The sequence below is a fragment of the Neodiprion pinetum genome, chromosome 2 (genome assembly GCF_021155775.2).
Source record: "Neodiprion pinetum isolate iyNeoPine1 chromosome 2, iyNeoPine1.2, whole genome shotgun sequence".
Lineage (NCBI taxonomy): Eukaryota > Metazoa > Arthropoda > Insecta > Hymenoptera > Diprionidae > Neodiprion > Neodiprion pinetum.
This window is the reverse complement of record NC_060233.1, coordinates 19,345,597-19,364,703: the sequence shown is the minus strand read 5'-3', so window position 1 is coordinate 19,364,703 and position 19,107 is coordinate 19,345,597. Positions and strand designations below refer to the sequence as shown.

Here is a 19,107-nt window from a genome sequence, read left to right as displayed (position 1 = left end):
TTTCGGTTCGAAATTGAGTGCGGCCAAATTCCGCTGCACGGGGTCTCGTCGAGTCTGCGTACGTAAAAAGGGTCACCTCTCGGGGGGGGTCGCGTGTTACCGTGCGTAGATGCTTGGTTTAGCGGGAAGGGTTGTGAACTTTGGGGAAATAGGGACTACGACTGGAGCTCGGATGCGTCATAATACGCTACACACTCGCACGATCAGAAAAGCTTCCTAGAGTTATTAATTCGGTCGCGATTAGCGCGTCGAGTCACGTCTTTTTGATTTAGTTTACGAATTCTTGTGCATCAGTAAGGTGGCGACTAGCGCCCGTAGAAATAAGATACCAGCTAGATTTAATCACGATTGCGATGAGCGCGTCGAGTATGATCTAGATCACGTTTTTGTTTAGCGGTTTATAATTAAGTGACGAGTAGCGTCGTAGTCGAGGACGATCGCGGGCAGCGCATTGAGTCCGATTTTGTTTTTGGTTTTTGCGAGTTAGGGTATTATTAAGACGGCGACTAGCGCACGTAGGCCGTAGAGGTCTCCTAGATTCATTCACCTTTTTTTTTATTGTTTGTTTTGTTTCTCCCTTTCTTATTTCTTTTGGATTAAATTTGAACCTTTGTATTTGGAATCGCGAAGGACGACTTGCGCAGTCGTATTATTATTTTTATTTTTATTTTTTTTGTAATATCGCTGACGAGAAATATATTATTGGAATTTTATAGTGATTTGGCCACACCACGCGTTGGCTTACTTGTGTTGCATTTCTCTCTACCCAAAAATTACCCCTCCCCTCTCCGCGGTACTGAGCTAACGAGTATATGGTCACGGTATTTCGCATCACCGATTTCGAGGCGTGTTAATCACGCCAGGCGCCCAACAAATTTCGCGACATTGTTTTAGGTCCAGGGTACATCGTGGACGCCGATTTATTGTGCACGAGGTAAGTTCTCGGTCATTTTCTCCGAGTGACCGAAGAGCGGGAAAAATCCACGTCACAATATATATATATATATATATATATATATATATATATATATATATATATATATATATATATATATATATATGTATATATATCAAGGATAATGAAATAAATAACGAGGAGGATTATCACCGCTTTCTTCTATTCGGTCTCCAGAGAAACTACGGCAAAAATCAATAACCGAATAAACATTGAACATTTTGGATCTTGTTATAAACGTTGAATTTTAAAAGTTTTGTTCAATAAGTTAAGTTCAGTTTCATCTTGTAAAAGAATAAAAAGGTGGTTCAACATGCGTCCCACACGCAAGACACAAAGTTCGCGAGTGACATCTGGCCATTCTTCGACATATATATGTATATATATTGTAACAACGGGGGAAAATACGAAAGGACCAAGAGAATCAAAGGGTTTGCTGTGCGATTTAAGCGAACGCGGAGTTAAAGAAGTCTCACAAAACGAGGAATATTAGAAAGAAAGAGGATGTATTTTGTCAAGAAGTTCTCTTTGTAAAGTCTAGAAACTGACTGTTTTCTACAATAATATTTGTTGACCAGCAACCCTATTCATTTTAAGACATATGAAAGCTCTCAGTTTAAGACGACTACTAGATCATTAGAAAGACGATAACATGTGATTAATGATTTCACCCTTTATAACATCACTCCCCCTCGAGGAAAGAGTCGTCCCGACTCGTATAAAATGAAACAATTGCAAAGCGTTCTAGTAGCAAGTGCTCGTAGATGGGCTATGGCCCTAGTTTTAAAACATCTGGCATTTGCTAACGATCCCAAGGGAAACCATAGAAACCGTTGAGCAGATGCCTGAGCACTAAATTCAAAGCCCCAAAAATCATTGTGTTCAGTGTTTTCACAAAGGTGAGTGTAAAGGGTGTGTTGGTGAGTTCTTCATGAGATTCCTTGGCCGAAGACGGAACATTGGAACTCCTTGAGGAAGGAACTCGGGAACAGATCGCGTCAGGAATGTTCCGGAAGGGCAGGAGACAGGAGAGATCCCAGAGGAAGAGATTTTCTGGCGTTCAAAGTTCCTGCGGGAATAAGGACAAGGATAGGTGAACCGGCAGGGGTTTCCTCCGGACACAGCACACCTTAGAGTTGAGAGGACAAAAGTGAGAGGAACCGGATGATTCCCAATTCGCTAAGCGAATTTGGGGGAAAAAAAAGCAATTGATTGGAATTATTACTCATTCAATGGAAAGAAAAGGAACGATCTTATCTGAGTATCCAGAAAATCCAGGCTAAGACCAGACAAATAACACAGCTGGAGGTATCATCGGGAACAGGTAAAGGCGGCAGATTCGACGGCGAAAATCTATAAAAGCTCAAAGAAACTGACATATTGGTTAGAAAAATAAGAGAGCTTCAACCAATTGCTCTCGACTTCATTGAAGTGCAGAACCGAAGCACTCTTCAAGCCAAAGAAATCGATGTAACAAAATTTCCCGTATCGAACAACATCGAACTTACCTTAACCTGCCAACGAACTTTCTAACGTTCACAGAGCTACAAAAACGTCGCCCTTGACTGATAAGGAGCTTAGCGATCCAGATGAACGACTTTGGATTTGGTACGAGGGGAACGTCTAATTCTGAAAACAACATCGTTAATTCGATCAACAATAAAATAAGGACCTTCCCAATTACTCTGGAGTTTGGGGCAACGCCCTTGTTGTCGACGAGGTTGAAATAATCAAACGGAATCTCTCATCTCAAATTTTCAATTTCTAGCTCTGATGTCATAACGATCCTTAGTCTTATTAGAGGCCATACGAATTCTTTCCTTAGCAAATTCATGAACCTCGTCCAATTTTTGACGGAAAACGGAATTATAAATCACCTGGGACGAAGCCACGGAAGGATTGACGTCCTTTTCTCAATCTGACGGAAGTCGAAGATCCCGACCTGTCAACATCATAGCTGGAGAAAAACCGGTAGTGTCGTGAATTGCAGAACGATACGATAAAAGAAATAAGGGAATCCACTCATCCCAATCTTTCTGATCCTGATCAACGAAAGAAGAAAGATAACGAAGAAGCGTCCTATTCAATATTTCTACCATTCCATTAGACTGAGGATGCAGAGCGGTGGTACGAGTTTTTCTAATCCCTAAAATTTGAAGGAACTCCTTCATCAAATTCGACTCAAAATTTCAACCCTGATCTGTGTATAATTCTAGAGGAGCTCCGTAACGACAGACGAATTCACGAACGAAAGCTCGAGCAACGGTGCTAGCTTCTTGATTCGGAATTGGGACTGCTTCTAACCACTTTGTAAAACAATCTGCTATCACCAGGACATACCAATTTCCAGACCTAGAAAGAGAAAGCGGGCCTAGGATATCCATTGCGACTCTTTCAAATGGAGCTCCTACGTTACAGATTTGGAGAGAACTCTTTCCTTTTTCACGAGGTCCCTTCTTGGCTAAACAAACCGTGCAGGTTCTGCACCAATTTTCAACGTCAGCTCGGCAGTGAGCCCAAAAATACCTTTCCCTGATTCTACCTGCAATGTATTCTATTGCCTTGAGGGTGTGGGATTCAGGAGCAAGTGGGTTAACAACACGAACGGGTATTTGATGTAAGAGCAACTCTTTATTTTACACGTCTACTCTGGCCCTCTCATCCAGACGCACTGGTTCTCGCTATACATTTATCGCCCGCGCTCACACTCATACTTTCGCATTTGCTCATACTCATGCACCCGTGCTCGCTCCTTCTCGCCACACACATACACCACACTATCTAAAGTCTTATTAGAAGCGAAATGGCCACCGACAGGTGAATCATGAAAGCTTGACAAAATCTCGGCTATCTTTTCTCTAGAAACCAGAAGCTGCTAACGTACCGACCAGGAGTCAGGTGATTCCCATTTCCTATGAAGCAACTGATCTAGGAGAAACAAGGAGTCCCACTGCGCCCAGTATATTTTCGAAGACTGACTCATAGAAGACACTTCTTCCCACTGAGGCCTAACTCCTGTGGATTTTCAATTCCGAACTAGGAGATCTGAATCTTTCTCCTGGGCGATGATCCAATTTTCTTCATCGTCAACGAGAGAAATTTGTAGAGCGTCAAGCGAGGGATTTTGCTGTTTATTCAAACGAGAGCACTGTTTTCAATCGTCCCCGCACGGATGACGAGAAAGTGTATCAGCATTACCACGCAAAACTCCGGGACGGTGTTTATTTTCAAAGTCATATTAACCTAACCTTTCCATCCTTCGAGCTACTTGGCCTTCAGATGATTTGAACGGAAGAAGCCAAGTTAAGGAAGCATTGTCTTTCCGAATCACAAATTTCCTTCCATAAAGGTAATGATGCAAATGGCAAATAGATTTTACCATCGCTAATAATTCCCTACGGGTAACAGAATAATTGTGTTCCCGTTTAGACAAGACCCGACTAAAATAACTAATAAGGCGCTCTTGGTCATGCTGAATTTGAGACAAAACCCCACCTATACCACAGAAAGAAGCGTCAGTATCTACGATGAATTGAGAATCGGTGATGCGATGAGCTAATATCAACGACGAAGTTGATAATTTTTTAAGGAAAACAAAGGCTCCTTCGCATTCGGAAGTCCAATCAAAAACAACTTTAATTCCTGTAAGAGCATGGCGGGGTCTCGCTATAGAAGCAAAGCCCTCAACGAAACGTCTGTAATAAGTACAAAGTCCTAAGAACCTGTGAACCTCTTCTTTTGAATCGGGACGAAGCCAATTCGAGACCTTTTCTATTTTAGAAGGATCTGTCTTAACACCTTCCGCTGAACCAGTGTAACAACGGGGGAAAATACGAACGGACTAAGAGAATCAAAGGGTTCTCTGTGCGAATTGAGCGAACGCCGAGCCAAAGAAGTCTCACAAAACGCGGAATATTAGAAAAAAACAGAATGTATTTTGTCAAGAAGTTCTATTTTCAAAGTCTAGAGAATGACTGTTTTTTACAATAATATTTGTTGACGAGCAACCCTATTCATTTTAAGACATATGAAAGCTTTCAGTTTAAGATGACTACTAGATCATTAGAAAGACGATAACACGGGTGATTGATGATTTAACCCTTTATAACAATAAATATACATATATATGTCGGAGTATCACAAATCTCGTTAAATAATTCCATTTTATAATGTATGAAGTGAATAAAAGGATATTTCTTTTGAATATGAAACTAAACTAAATGAGCGTCAAGCGTAATTAGCAAGCTAAGAGTATAGCTGAATGACGGAATCTTAGCAACAGACAAATGGTTTGTTTATAACAACGCTTGGACGAAATCGACAGTTGCGGGTTAGCTAGAGAGCATACCAGACGTGTCGGGATCGTCACGCTAAATATGAATAGTCAACGCCCAAATGAACGCTTTGCATCCTCTCCGGCTTTCCGAGGCTTTACGCCGACATCAGAAGTGGGATCTGGATGTTAACCCACAAGAAGCAAGTGAGGATAACGAAGAAAAGTGGCGATTACTTCTTGAACAACAGAATCGTAATTTTCTCGCGTTATTACAAGTGATGAAAACTCCTTCAGTGAACAATAATAATAATGTGTGTCTACCGGAGTTTGATCCTGATAAACTGGAAGTGAACGCGAAATCATGGATAACAACCGCGGATATTTGTATGGCTGATCAACCATTGCAAGGTGCATCCTTAATGATTGTGCTGAGTCGTGCCATGAGGGGACAGGCTTCGGCATGGTTGTCGCAAGTATCATATGCCGGGATAACGTGGAATGAATTTAAAGATTTGTTCGTATCAAGGTATGATTGTCCGGAAAATTCAGCAGCATTCTTGATAAATTTATTTAGCAGTAAACCTAAAGAAGGTGAGTGTATAGCGTCATATGCTGCATCGTTGATGAATTCATTGATGAATCAGTGGAAAAACTTGACCACTGAAGAGATAGCATTATCAACAACAATGGCGCAAATTGCACGTTTTGAATCACGTGTTCAACGTCTTGCTTTTACTACTGAAATTGTCACAAGAAATCAACTCCATAACGAGTTGAAAGCTATGTCATTTTTGAAACGAAGATCTTCAGATAGTCTGAATGAACGAAATGAGGGATCCGAGTTCAAACGATACAAGTTTACGCCTTCATCTCCTGCAATCAAATGTTTTCTATGCGGAAAAATGGGCCACAGAGCATCAACGTGTCGGACAAGGAAGGAAAATCATGAAAAGGAGAGACAAATTGGTATTCAAAAGGAATTGTGGAAGAAAAATTCTCCAGTTCGATCTTCAGATTGCATAAAGTGTTTCAAATGTCAGAAGATGGGTCATTATGCTTCGCGCTGTCACGAGAAAGCTGTGAAGGAAGAACTGAAAAACGGTAATAGCAAAATTATAGAGCGTCGTGTGGACATGTGTGAAATTAACACACCTGCTGGAGTTTTACAACAAGCCGGTGAGCGATTTTCATTTTACAATGACTCAGGATCTCAATGTTCTCTTATCAAGGAGTCAATTTCTTGCAAAATTCGTGGAAAGAGATTTAATAATGTCGTTACTATGACTGGTATTGGGCAATCAAGCGTTAATAGCACTTTGCAAATCTTGTCGACTGTAAACATTGACGATATTACTATTGAAATACTTTTTCATGTTCTGCTTGATCGATATTTACGTCACGACGTTATGATAGGAGCGGAAATTTTAAGTCAGGGTTTGTCTGTACAAATGACAGTTGACACATTGAAGTTAACCAAAACTCGTGTTGTTAATATGTGTAATGTAACGGTTCATGAGTTCGACCTTGACAGTGTGGACACCGATATTCCTTTGGAATTGAAATCAAAATTAGTATCCATTTTGAACAAATTCAAAAATCAATTTGTGAATGGTACTCCAAAAGGTCGTGCGGATGTTGAACCCGTAAAAATCCGCCTCAAAGATCCAAATAAAACAGTTTATCGTCGCCCGTACCGGTTGAGTGAAGTAGAACGAAAAATTGTTCGTGACAAAATAAACGAACTTTTAAATGCTAAAGTGATTCGTGCCAGCTCTTCTGCTTTCGCAAGTCCTATTCTTCTTGTCAAGAAAAAGGATGGTTCAGACAGAATGTGCATCGATTACAGGGAGTTGAATGACAACACCGTTCCCGAAAGATTTCCGTTGCCCTTAATTTCTGATCAAATTAACAGACTCCAAAGATGTTATTATTTTACGGTCCTGGACATGGCCAGTGGATATCATCAGCTGCCGATACATCCTGATTCTATAGAAAAGACAGCATTTATAACCACAGAAGGACATTTTGAGTATCTCGCTTTACCTTTCGGTCTTCGTAACGCTCCTGCGGCTTTCCAACGTGCAGTGATAACAGCTCTGGGTGAACTTGCTAATACGTATGTGGTAGTCTACATGGATGATATTCTTGTTGTTGGAACACAAGATGTAGAAGAATCTTTAAACCGAGTGGAGAACGTTTTAAACACACTCACAAAGGCAGGTTTCTCTTTGAACATCAAAAAGTGTTCCTTCATGAAACAGAAGGTGGAATATCTTGGCTATGAAGTAAGTCGAGGTGAAGTTAGGCCAAATCCTCGGAAGATCGAGGCACTGGTAGCTCTACCTCCTCCACAAACCGTATCCCAGTTACGTCAATTCATAGGATTGGCGTCTTATTTTCGTCAATTTCTGCCCAAGTTCTCCCAAATTTTGGCGCCACTTTTTGCTCTAACAAGTTCTACAAAGAAAAATCTCAATTGGAAACCTGAGCACGAGGCTATACGACAGAAAATCATTACCTTTTTGACAAACGAACCAGTACTAACAATATACAACCCTGAGAATCCAACTGAGTTACACACGGACGCAAGTTCGATAGGGTATGGGGCAATCCTTATGCAGAAGAAGGAAGGCAAGCTACGAGCGGTGGCTTATTTTAGCAAACGCACCACGACTGCAGAATCAAAATATCACTCTTATGAGTTGGAGACGCTCGCAGTTGTTAATTCGGTGAAACATTTCAGACATTACCTACATGGCTGTAAATTTACCGTGATAACAGACTGCAATTCGTTACAAGCATCACGAAAGAAATTGGATCTCACACCACGAGTTCATAGGTGCTGGGCCTTTTTGCAGGCGTTCGATTTTGACATTGTTCATAGAGATGGAAAGCGCATGAGTCATGCTGATTTCTTCTCTAGAAATCCTTTGCCTGAAGCTCATCCAAAGACCTTTAATAAAGTCGAGCAAAAGGAAGTTTATACCATAGATCTTTCTGGAAATTGGTTGTCTGCTGAGCAGCAGCGGGACTCTGAAATTTCTAAGCTAATAACTGATTTAAATGAGAACCGACTGGACGAGGAAATGTGTAAAACCTTGGAGATCCGATCGGGCATTTTGTATAGAAGGATTCAACGTAATGGAAGATCACGGTGGTTGCCCATTTTACCTCGAGCTCTTAGATGGTCAGTCATCAATACCGCACACGAATCCTTGATGCATCTTGGATGGGAGAAAACATTGGAAAAGTTGTATGATCTCTATTGGTTTGAAAAAATGTCCAAATTTACCAGAAAATTTGTGGATAATTGTGTTACTTGTAAAGTCACTAAATCTCATTCAGGAAAAATTCAAGCAGAATTACACCCGATACCAAAGATTGCCATACCAAGGCATACAATACATATCGACGCAACTGGCAAGCTCAGTGGTAAAAACGACAAGAAAGAGTATGTTTTTGTAATGATTGATGCGTTTACAAAATTTGTAATTTTACGTCACGCACTTCGCATTGACACAGTAAGCAGTATCAAAGCCTTGTCATATTGTGTATCTTTGTTTGGAGCTCCAGTTAGGGTGATTGCCGATCAAGGACGTTGTTTTGCGAGTACAGATTTTCGGGAATTTTGTGAATCTCACAAAATTAACCTTCATCTGATAGCAACTGGGAGTTCTCGTGCAAATGGACAAGTTGAACGGGTAATGAGTACACTCAAGAATATGCTGACAGCTGCGGAAACTAGTAAAGAACGATCTTGGCAGGATGCTTTATCTGATGTTCAATTAGCTCTGAACTGTACTGTCAATCGAGTAACTAAATCCAGTCCACTTGAACTTTTAATGGGAAAGGTAGCTAGGCCATTAAAATTGATGCTTGCGGATGATATTGAACCGCGAGTTGACTTAGACGAGGTCCGAAGTTTGGCTGTAGCAAATATGGACAAAAACGCTGAGTATGATAAAACTAGATTCGATCGGACAAAAGCAAAGGTTGACAAATTCGTGATTGGAGATTTTGTATTGCTTCAAAATGAAGAACGCAATCAAACGAAGCTAGACCCTAAGTTTAAAGGACCGTTCAAAGTAGTCGACGTGCTTGACGGAGACAGATACGTTCTCACAGCCCTTGATTCGAATAGAAGATACAAATACTCTCATGACCGATTAAGAAAGATGCCCGATACCAGCATTCAAGTTGACATTCAAGATTAACACTACCTGCTAGGCGAATTTGGTGAAATTTCAAGTGTGTATACAGTCTTAGAATCTTGCAAATGAAGGTATATAGTTCAGGCCTTTCTGATTTGAAGCATGAACAAGGGGTTGAATCTGTAATATTTATGGAACTCTAGAGTACGCGGTATGAATCTGATTTTGTAAGAGTGCGCCGTGGTTAAGGCATAATGAATGAGTATCTGTCACTGGAAGGAAGTGACAGAGGTATTGTGTACCCTGCTTCTGGTTAAGAGCAGGAGGTCTCATCACTGGATTTAAGTGATTTGAGGTATTGTGTACCCTGCTACTGGTTAAGTGCGGGAGGTCTCATCAATGGATTAAAGTGATCTGAGTTTTTCATGAGAAATTGAGTGTAAGAATGTTTCTCACTTGAATGTCCTGAACTATGTTATTAACTCCAGAATACACAGTTTTCCTGTTTGAATTTGAATCGAAGGCCAGGGTGGCCGAGGCGAATAATTATTGATATTTTGTTTTTGTTTTTCTTTTGTAGATGAATCACACGAGGACGTGTGATAGGTCAGAATGGCCGTGTCGGAGTATCACAAATCTCGTTAAATAATTCCATTTTATAATGTATGAAGTGAATAAAAGGATATTTCTTTTGAATATGAAACTAAACTAAATGAGCGTCAAGCGTAATTAGCAAGCTAAGAGTATAGCTGAATGACGGAATCTTAGCAACAGACAAATGGTTTGTTTATAACAACGCTTGGACGAAATCGACAGTTGCGGGTTAGCTAGAGAGCATACCAGACGTGTCGGGATCGTCACGCTAAATATGAATAGTCAACGCCCAAATGAACGCTTTGCATCCTCTCCGCCTTTCCGAGGCTTTACGCCGACATATATATATATATATATATAGAGGAGAGTACAATTTTCGAAATTTTTTAGGTGAGTTGAAAAATTAACGACGGAGCCAGGAATCGAACCTGGTATCTAGAGATGCTTTGCCGGAGACTTACTCCACTAGACCACCTAGCCGCCCTGACTACACTGTCATTAATTTCTCTCATTACCTATATTTCGAAAATTGTTTTTGTTTTCGTGTGCCATTGAATATGTTTACATTTGAAATTCGTCGCGAAGAGACACATTTTTGACTTGTGTGTGAAGCTTGTTGATATGTGCACACATATGCTGTATGTGGCTATTAATGTGAATTAAATTCACTTAGCCATTTATTTTTGAACGGCGGGGCGTTCATTTTTGACGATATGAACTACGGTGGTCTAGTGGAGTAAGTCTCCGGCAAAGCATCTCTAGATACCAGGTTCGATTCCTGGCTCCGTCGTTAATTTTTCAACTCACCTAAAAAATTTCGAAAATTGTACTCTCCTCTAGCAAATCGTTCTCGCTATAAACATGATATGCGTAGTTCATATCGTCAAAAATGAACGCCCCGCCGTTCAAAAATAAATGGCTAAGTGAATTTAATTCACATTAATAGCCACATACAGCATATGTGTGCACATATCAACAAGCTTCACACACAAGTCAAAAATGTGTCTCTTCGCGCCGAATTTCAAATGTATACATATATATATATATATATATACATATATATGTATGTATGTATATATGTATATATATATATATGTCGGAGAGAGAAGAATGGTCGGGTTTTTCCCTGAGAGTGGGAATTCCCAAGACCCTAGTTTAAACATTTATAACCGTAATAAGTAGTTAATTTGAACATAAGGGTAGTCGTTTATGACATTCGCTGATTGGGTTCGGGGTGACACATTTGGTCACCGAACGTAGCCACGGTCGCGGGATAGGTACCGTTATCTACCCGTAGAGGTGAAGAGGGAAAAGGGGAGCGGGCTGATGAGCCCGGTGAAGCTTTTTGGAATAAGAAAGTGCGAAAGAAGAGGCAGTTCTGATTGAGAGGCAGTCGAGTAAAGACACATCGAGTATCCTGTCGACCGTGGATTCGTTACCGAACTTTCCATAACTCATAAGGGATAGATTGAGTGCCAGCTATCGTTTTAAGAAACATTGAATTAAGAAAGCTCAGTATTGTAATATTGAAGTTGTACATTGATTATACGCATCATTTGTAATTCCTTTCATTAAATTTGAATTCCCTTTCAGCAAATGCACAGAGTTCTGACGGCACGACTGCTACTCCGACATATATATATATATGGGTAAGTCCAATACTTTTCGACCGCAGCCTGCGGGCTTGGGTCAGCGATTCGGCGGCTGATTTTTTTCAAGAAAGTAGGTTATAAAAAAGACGATTCCTCAAATTTTAGCTTAATATAAGAAAATCTGGTGGCTGTAGAAATTTTTGAAGTTTTTAATATTTCAATTTTTTAGTTATTTTTACGATTTTTTCATGGGATCTTTATGGGACTTAAAGACTCGAATGGAACGGCATTCTCCTTCTCTGACCTTGTATTTTTAAGAAAAAAATTGTTTTTTACTCCAAAGCAAAATGCAGTTCAATTAGGACCCTTTTCATGAACTACTATTTTAGCAAAATTTCGCATAACTTTGAAACGCTGCCGAGTCAAGAATTTTCCAAGTAGACGGCCAATCGACGGCTCAAATTTTTCATCTAGGTATACTTTATCACTACCTACACGAATTACTATTAATGACCACGTTCCTTTTTATATACGGCCTCGCAAACCCAACTGATTTCTGAAAAATCGCTGTTTTCAGATAGCTGTAACTTTTTTCTGTCAACTCGAAATGGCTTGAAATTTTCAGGGAAAATACCAACGCTGAAAATTTCCAGCTAGGAGTCGAAGTTGTTAACAAGCTGTGAATTTTCAAAATGTTCAAGTTTCCCACATAATATTTCATATTTCATGGCATTATCAACGACTTCTTGAATTGCGCGTGGAAAATTTAAACTTGTCGATTATTGTCCTAAATGAAAAAAAAAAACATGCAGAGCTTGCAAAACTACATACTGAAGTAATGTTATAAAAATATGTCTTACATCCCTATAATTTGTATCGCCTTAAGAAAAAACTCATTGACTGCGAGAATAGGATATTTATAGTAGTATAAAATATTTTTATTTATCATTCGTATTGTGGTTATTTATTTGAAATTGAATATTTGTTTCTTTGTGTCCCATGAAGTCATACTCAATACTTGTTACATAGTTGATAATCCATTATATTAACGTCCATGATATATCATACAAACAACAGGAATTGACAGGAACTTGGACTATTGATAAACGCAAATCATTGATTCCGCAACGTTTCGACCATTTTATTTGGCCTTCTTCAGGCGTCTATAAACATACATATAAATACAAAATATTTTAAACACAACGCATAATACATATAACAAGATTATACAATTAATAGCAAATAAATTTACCTCAATTTATAAGCGTAAACAATATAAATCTTTTATACAACTTCATTAGCTCCTCATAAATAATTAACAAAATTCAAAAAATTTATTAATTAAAAAGAACGCAGCTAACAGAACCGCCTTGTACATGTAAATAAACTGAAACAAGGGCGCTTCATTCGCTTACTGTTTCCTCATTTATGTATATTTTGAGGTTGACTGCGGTCGACAGTTTATTTACATGTACAAGGCGGTTCTGTTAGCTGCGTTCTTTTTAATTAATAAATTTTTTGAATTTTGTTAATTATTTATGAGGAGCTAATGAAGTTGTATAAGAAGATTTATATTGTTTACGCTTATAAATTGAGGTAAATTTATTTGCTATTAATTGTATAATCTTGTTATATGTATTATGCGTTGTGTTTAAAATATTTTGTATTTATATGTATGTTTATAGACGCCTGAAGAAGGCCAAATAAAATGGTCGAAACGTTGCGGAATCAATGATTTGCGTTTATCAATAGTCCAAGTTCCTGTTAATTCCTGTTGTTTGTATGATATATCATGGACGTTAATATAATGGATAGTTTACCTGGGGGATTTTTCAACTTCGTTAAGCATACATATGGAGACAGAGCACTTCACCTAATTAAATCTTGGGCAAAATTGACATCCACACGTGCTGGTTTGCTGAACAGAAGAGTCTTTTTACTCCAATGTCGCTCCAACAAGGTAATTCCCAAGCATATTAGTAACAACCTGAAGTGCACATATTCCTTGACTCTTGAATACCATCCTTTCAAGAATCTCGGGGACAAGCTCATACATAATTTTCAGAAGTCAGTGTTGAACGTTGAAATTAAAATTACTATTTGGAAGCTACAGAAAGTGAATGAAGAGCTGGGAGAGATATGTAACCAACTGAAGAGTTTAATACCACAGCCCTTGTTTGACAATTGTAAATCTGTGAACAAGGTGAGGTTTTCAAAAATCTTTACGAGGATTAAAGAGGTTAACATGAAGAAGTTGGAGGAGTTGGTACAACAACGTTTAAATGGCATCAGGCTACCGGATGCAAACAAATGTGTTTTTAATTACACTAATAGAGAACTCCCCAAACAAGTTTACAGAACGCTAAGCCTGGAGCCAAACTTTGGGCTACAGATCCAAAATAAGATCACTATAGTTCCTGAAGTTATTAAAGATCTAGAGTATTGCATCAGTGCAGTAAAGTTAGACAATTGTAATGCGGCTGACTTATCCGCAGTGAAAGAAAATCTGAGATCTAAAAGTATCAACATTTTATCCAATTTTTGTAAGGGACAATCACGTTCTGAAGACCGTCTAATGTTAAATAAAGATTTAATCGTTACAAAAAAGTTTTTGAGAGAAAATGAAGATTTAGTGGTATCAAGATCAGACAAGGGGAACTCAACTGTCATCATGTTCCGAGAAGAGTACGAGAGAGAGATGAGCGCACTAATTAGTGACAGGACAACTTACCTACCTCTTCATAGAGATCCAACTCTCACGTACCAAAAAAGAGCCAATAACCTGGTGGCAGAGCTAGCATCTTCGGGTGTGATTGATGAAGCTGAAGAGAAGAACCTTCGGTCGAGCTATACTCGAGCACCACGGATATATGGACTACGTAAGACGCACAAACCAACTTGCAAGTTACGTCCGGTAGTGAGTTGCATACAATCTCCTAGCTATAAGTTGTCGCGAGTTGTACATGAAATTTTGACACCGGTTGTGGATACTTTTAGTTTTAATTTATTAAATTCTTTTCAATTCCTTGATTTTATTAGAGACGTTGAATTACATAGTGATTATAGACTGATATCACTTGACGTAGTCTCGTTGTTTACAAATATCCGTAAGGATTTAGTATTGAAGGTCATTAATGAATCTTGGGATAACATCAAACATTTAGTTAAAGTTCCTAAATATTTGCTTATTAAACTTATAGAGTTTTGTTTTGAAACCAGTTATTTTACGTATAATGGGGTGTTGTACAGACAGGTTGAAGGTTGTAGTATGGGCAATCCAGCTAGTCCGGTGCTGGCCAATATTGTTATGAATTATGTGTTACAACAGATAATTACGGTCCTCCCGTTTAGCATTGCGTTTATTAAATTGTACGTAGATGATACTATCGCTGCAGTCCCTGAGACGGAATTAAACAGAGTCTTGGAGTTGTTTAATAGCTTTGAAGAGAATATCCAGTTCACCATGGAAGTGGAACAGAATGGTTGTATTCCATTCCTAGATATCATGGTTGAAAGATCCAACAACCATTTGAAGACTAATTGGTACACCAAACCAACTAGTTCAGGAAGAATTTTGAATTTCTGTTCCAACCACCCAATGTCACAGAAAGTGGGAATGATTCATGGTTTACTGGATAGAATGTTTAGACTTAGCAGCGAGGAGTATCATGAGGACAATTATCAAAAAATTGAGATATTGTTAACTAATAACAGTTATCCAAGATCGTTTGTTCGTGCAGCTATCATTAAGTTTAAAGAGAATAAAGCAAATGGTGGGGTTGGTGGAGTTCGTCCTACGAATTTCATCAAGTACTGCCGGTTTCCTTTTGTTCCGGGCTTGTCACATAAAATTAATAGTTGTTTTACAGGTACTAATGTAAAGCTGGCTTATTATGACGTGTATAAAATAAAATCATTATACACTAAGTTAAAGGATCCAGTGCAGCAGGATCAAAGAGCAGGTGTAGTGTACAAGATCCCGTGCTCTTGTGGACTTTGTTATGTGGGTCAAACCAAACAGTATTTAAAAAATAGGATTTACCAACATAGGAATAGTTGTAGGAATGTTAAAATCTTGGATGAGAACAAAACAGCGCTGGCCGCACATTACTTCGACTCGGGTCATAGGTTTGATTTTGACAAAGCGAAGATCTTAGATTTAGAGAATAACTGGTTAAAAAGATCGGTTAGTGAAATGGTTTGGATTAAACTTAATGACACGGTAAACAAGCGTACTGACACCCAGAATCTGAGTGCAATGTACAACGAGATTTTATCGGTTTATAACGATTATCTTGGTGACGCACGTTAGTTTTACTTTATTTTGAATGTTTAGACTATTTTAATGTATTTAATTTTTGTTTTGACTCAGATATTGTAGAAATGTTTTAGAGTATTGTTTTGAATTCCCGCGGCGGTGAATGTGGGAAACAAGGGCGCTTCATTCGCTTACTGTTTCCTCATTTATGTATATTTTGAGGTTGACTGCGGTCGACAGTTTATTTACATGTACAAGGCGGTTCTGTTAGCTGCGTTCTTTTTAATTAATAAATTTTTTGAATTTTGTTAATTATTTATGAGGAGCTAATGAAGTTGTTTAAGAAGATTTATATTGTTTACGCTTATAAATTGAGGTAAATTTATTTGCTATTAATTGTATAATCTTGTTATATGTATTATGCGTTGTGTTTAAAATATTTTGTATTTATATGTATGTTTATAGACGCCTGAAGAAGGCCAAATAAAATGTTCGAAACGTTGCGGAATCAATGATTTGCGTTTATCAATAGTCCAAGTTCCTGTTAATTCCTGTTGTTTGTATAGTTGATAATGCCATGAAATACGAAATATTATGTGGGAAACTTGAACATTTTAAAAATTCACAGCTCGTTAACAACTTCGACTCCTAGCTGGAAATATTTAGCGTTGTTTGGGGATAGAATGAAGTATATTCCCTGAAAATTTCAAGCGATTTCGAGTTGATGGAAAAAAGTTACAACTATCTGAAAACAGCGATATTTCAGAAATCAGTTGGATTTGCAAGGCCGTATATAAAAAGGAACGTGGTCATTAACAGTAATTCGTGTAGGTAGTGATAAAGTATATCTAGATGAAAAATTTGAGCCGTCGATTGGCCGTCTACTTGGAAAATTCTTGATTCGGCAGCGTTTCAAAGTTATGCGAAATTTTGCTAAAATAGTAGTTCATGAAAAGGGTCTTAATTAAACTGGATTTTGCTTTGGAGTAAGAAACTATTTTTTTCTCCAAAATACAAGGTCAGAGAAGGAGAATGCCATTTGATTCGAGTCTCTAAGTCCGACAGAGCTCCCATGAAAAAATCGTGAAAAAAACTAAAAAATTGAATGATTAAAAACTTCAAAAAAATTCTATAGCCACAAGATTTTCTCATGTTAAGCTCAAATTGTAAAATCGTATTTTTTTATAACCTACTTTCTTCAAAAAAATCAGCAGCGGAATCGCTGACACAAGCCCGCAGGCTGCGGTCGAAAAGTATTGGACTGTATATACCGACAGTTGCAGTGTACATACGTATAGGTTAATGCGCGCACAATGATTATAAATATACATTTGCGCATAATTTCTTGGCCTTATATGTATATGTATGCGCAGATGTGTTTATATAATATAATTATATAATATTGTCTATATATAAAAATTAATTATGTATATCATATTGCAAAGTTATATTGCAGGAACATTGCGATAACATTCCGTTTGCTATACTGCAAAAGTGACAATGCAGGAACATTGCGTAACATTCCGTTGGCAATGCTGCAAATGTTACATTGCCAAGATCTTGCAACAACATTGCAATGCAACATTGCTGCAATCTTGCGTTCTGTCTGGGTTGTGAGTAGTCCTCGAGGAGTCTCGGCCGTATAAGGTCGGATTTTGTCAAATTTAAATAATATCGTACATAACTGTTTTGTGTAATAGTTACTTCAACCGTCTGTCGTCGATTTAACTAAGTTCGCCAATTAAGAAGGATAACTTGATCCAGTATATCGTCAAGTAGTAAGTAAATAAATTTATATATCTTCGCCTATACGCTTTTCTATTGTCTTGCAATTACTTTTGGTCCTCCACGTATCCTCCTTGTGTTGTCTCTTCTATTTTAATAATTGAGCTAGTCGAATTCCTTATTTAATTATTTATTCATTAATGGTCAATTTATAAAAGGAATTTTTGGTATTGGTTCCTCAAACCAATTGGCGCCCAACGAATTTACAGAATTAATTAACTAATCAGCCTAGAGCCCTGTCAGCCGACGGACCGCGGCCGCGGCAGGTGGTGTGTATTTTTATTTAATATTCGTCAAATTGTCTTTGTCAAAAAGTACGCCGTCTCATGCTGTACTATATGAGATTGCTGGGCGTGGCACTGGGCTCGCCAAGCTACGCGGTAAGGAGGAAGGTTGGTGCATCTTATATCTGTGTAATAATCTTTAAGCTGATTTTAAAGTACATAATTAAAGTACTAAAGTTGAGTGAGGACCGATACCCCAGAATATGTTTTGTAAAACTTTGGCTGCTAAGCAAAGCAGAATACATCAACTTGAAGATTAAGACTAAGCATAATTGTATGCTGCAAGTCAAGGATTTATATTCCAGACCAAATAATTAGAAGTGTGGGAGAACCTAAATGGAGAACACTTTACTAACATCAAAGAGAAACTATTGGAAGATTTTATTAAATATGTGTGTTGTTTGTACGAGGAAAAACGAATAGAGTCCTCTTCTATAATCTTTTATCCTTTGCTGAATTTATGGAGGAAAGGGCAATTGTATTTAAACTGTAAGATTCCATTGAATATAATAAGAAGAATGGCTCAATTGAGGCTATGTAAATAGAATAAATTGCAGGATAATAACAGAAGTAAGAAAACAAGTATCAATGAAAATTCATATTTCGTTTACTGCAGCCAGAAAAATGATTTGCCTCATGTACGAATAGAGTATGAATTTTTCAAATAAAAAAGAGAAAAGTTGGGCGTACCTGAGGCCTAAATTGTAACATGAAGATGGGAAATAATATAAGATCTAACCCTGCGTACATTGAAGACCTTTGCACACTTCACCAGAAGGCTGCTAGAAAGTTATGACTCATATTGCTATATCTGAAAATATGCCAGTTATACGTATAAAGTTACGTGGTAAGCGCAATAATTCATAGTGTCATAATTTTTGTATTTTTATATATTGGGCGAAAAAGCTTTAGAATAAGAGAACCTATATAGAGCAATGGAAATCTGCATTGCAACATTCGCATGTAACAATGAAACAAATAAATTACTACTACTACTACTAGTACCCAAAGGTTGAAATAAGTTTGGCCTTTGTGTGACAAGGACATAACTGAAACCACAACACACCATCACTTGCGAAAATGCGGAAGGTGACTGCGCAGCCTAAAGGTTAGAATAAGTCCAGCGTTCGTATGACAGGGGCATTGTATCATGCCAAAACGTTTTCACGTTAAAAGAGTCGTCGCGCCCAAACGTTTCTGCACTGAAACATC

The 19,107-nt window shown here is 38.2% G+C and overlaps 2 protein-coding genes across 2 annotated transcripts in view; one reads left to right on the top strand and one right to left on the bottom strand.

The window, feature by feature from the left end:
- The window catches only part of LOC124210905 (sodium-dependent neutral amino acid transporter B(0)AT3), a 490,584-nt gene that overhangs the window by 460,884 nt on the left and 10,593 nt on the right, over nucleotides 1-19,107 (bottom strand). The gene's annotated exons all lie outside the window — the stretch shown is intronic.
- LOC138190421 (uncharacterized) lies at nucleotides 13,048-15,888 on the top strand. The gene is made up of 3 exons (XM_069133380.1): nucleotides 13,048-13,164; nucleotides 13,254-14,485; nucleotides 14,946-15,888. Exons 2-3 carry the CDS (start codon nucleotides 13,361-13,363, stop codon nucleotides 14,979-14,981), a joined length of 1,161 nt encoding a protein of 386 aa, XP_068989481.1. The 5' UTR covers nucleotides 13,048-13,164; nucleotides 13,254-13,360; the 3' UTR covers nucleotides 14,982-15,888.

Coding starts and splice junctions, on each gene's coding strand:
- LOC138190421 (XM_069133380.1), top strand. CDS start 13,361: ATGGACGTTAATATAATGGATAGTTTACCTGGGGGATTTTTCAACTTC. Junction 14,486..14,945: donor CTTGCAAGTTACGTCCGGTA/GTGAGTTGCATA, acceptor AATTGTACGTAG/ATGATACTATCGCTGCAGTC.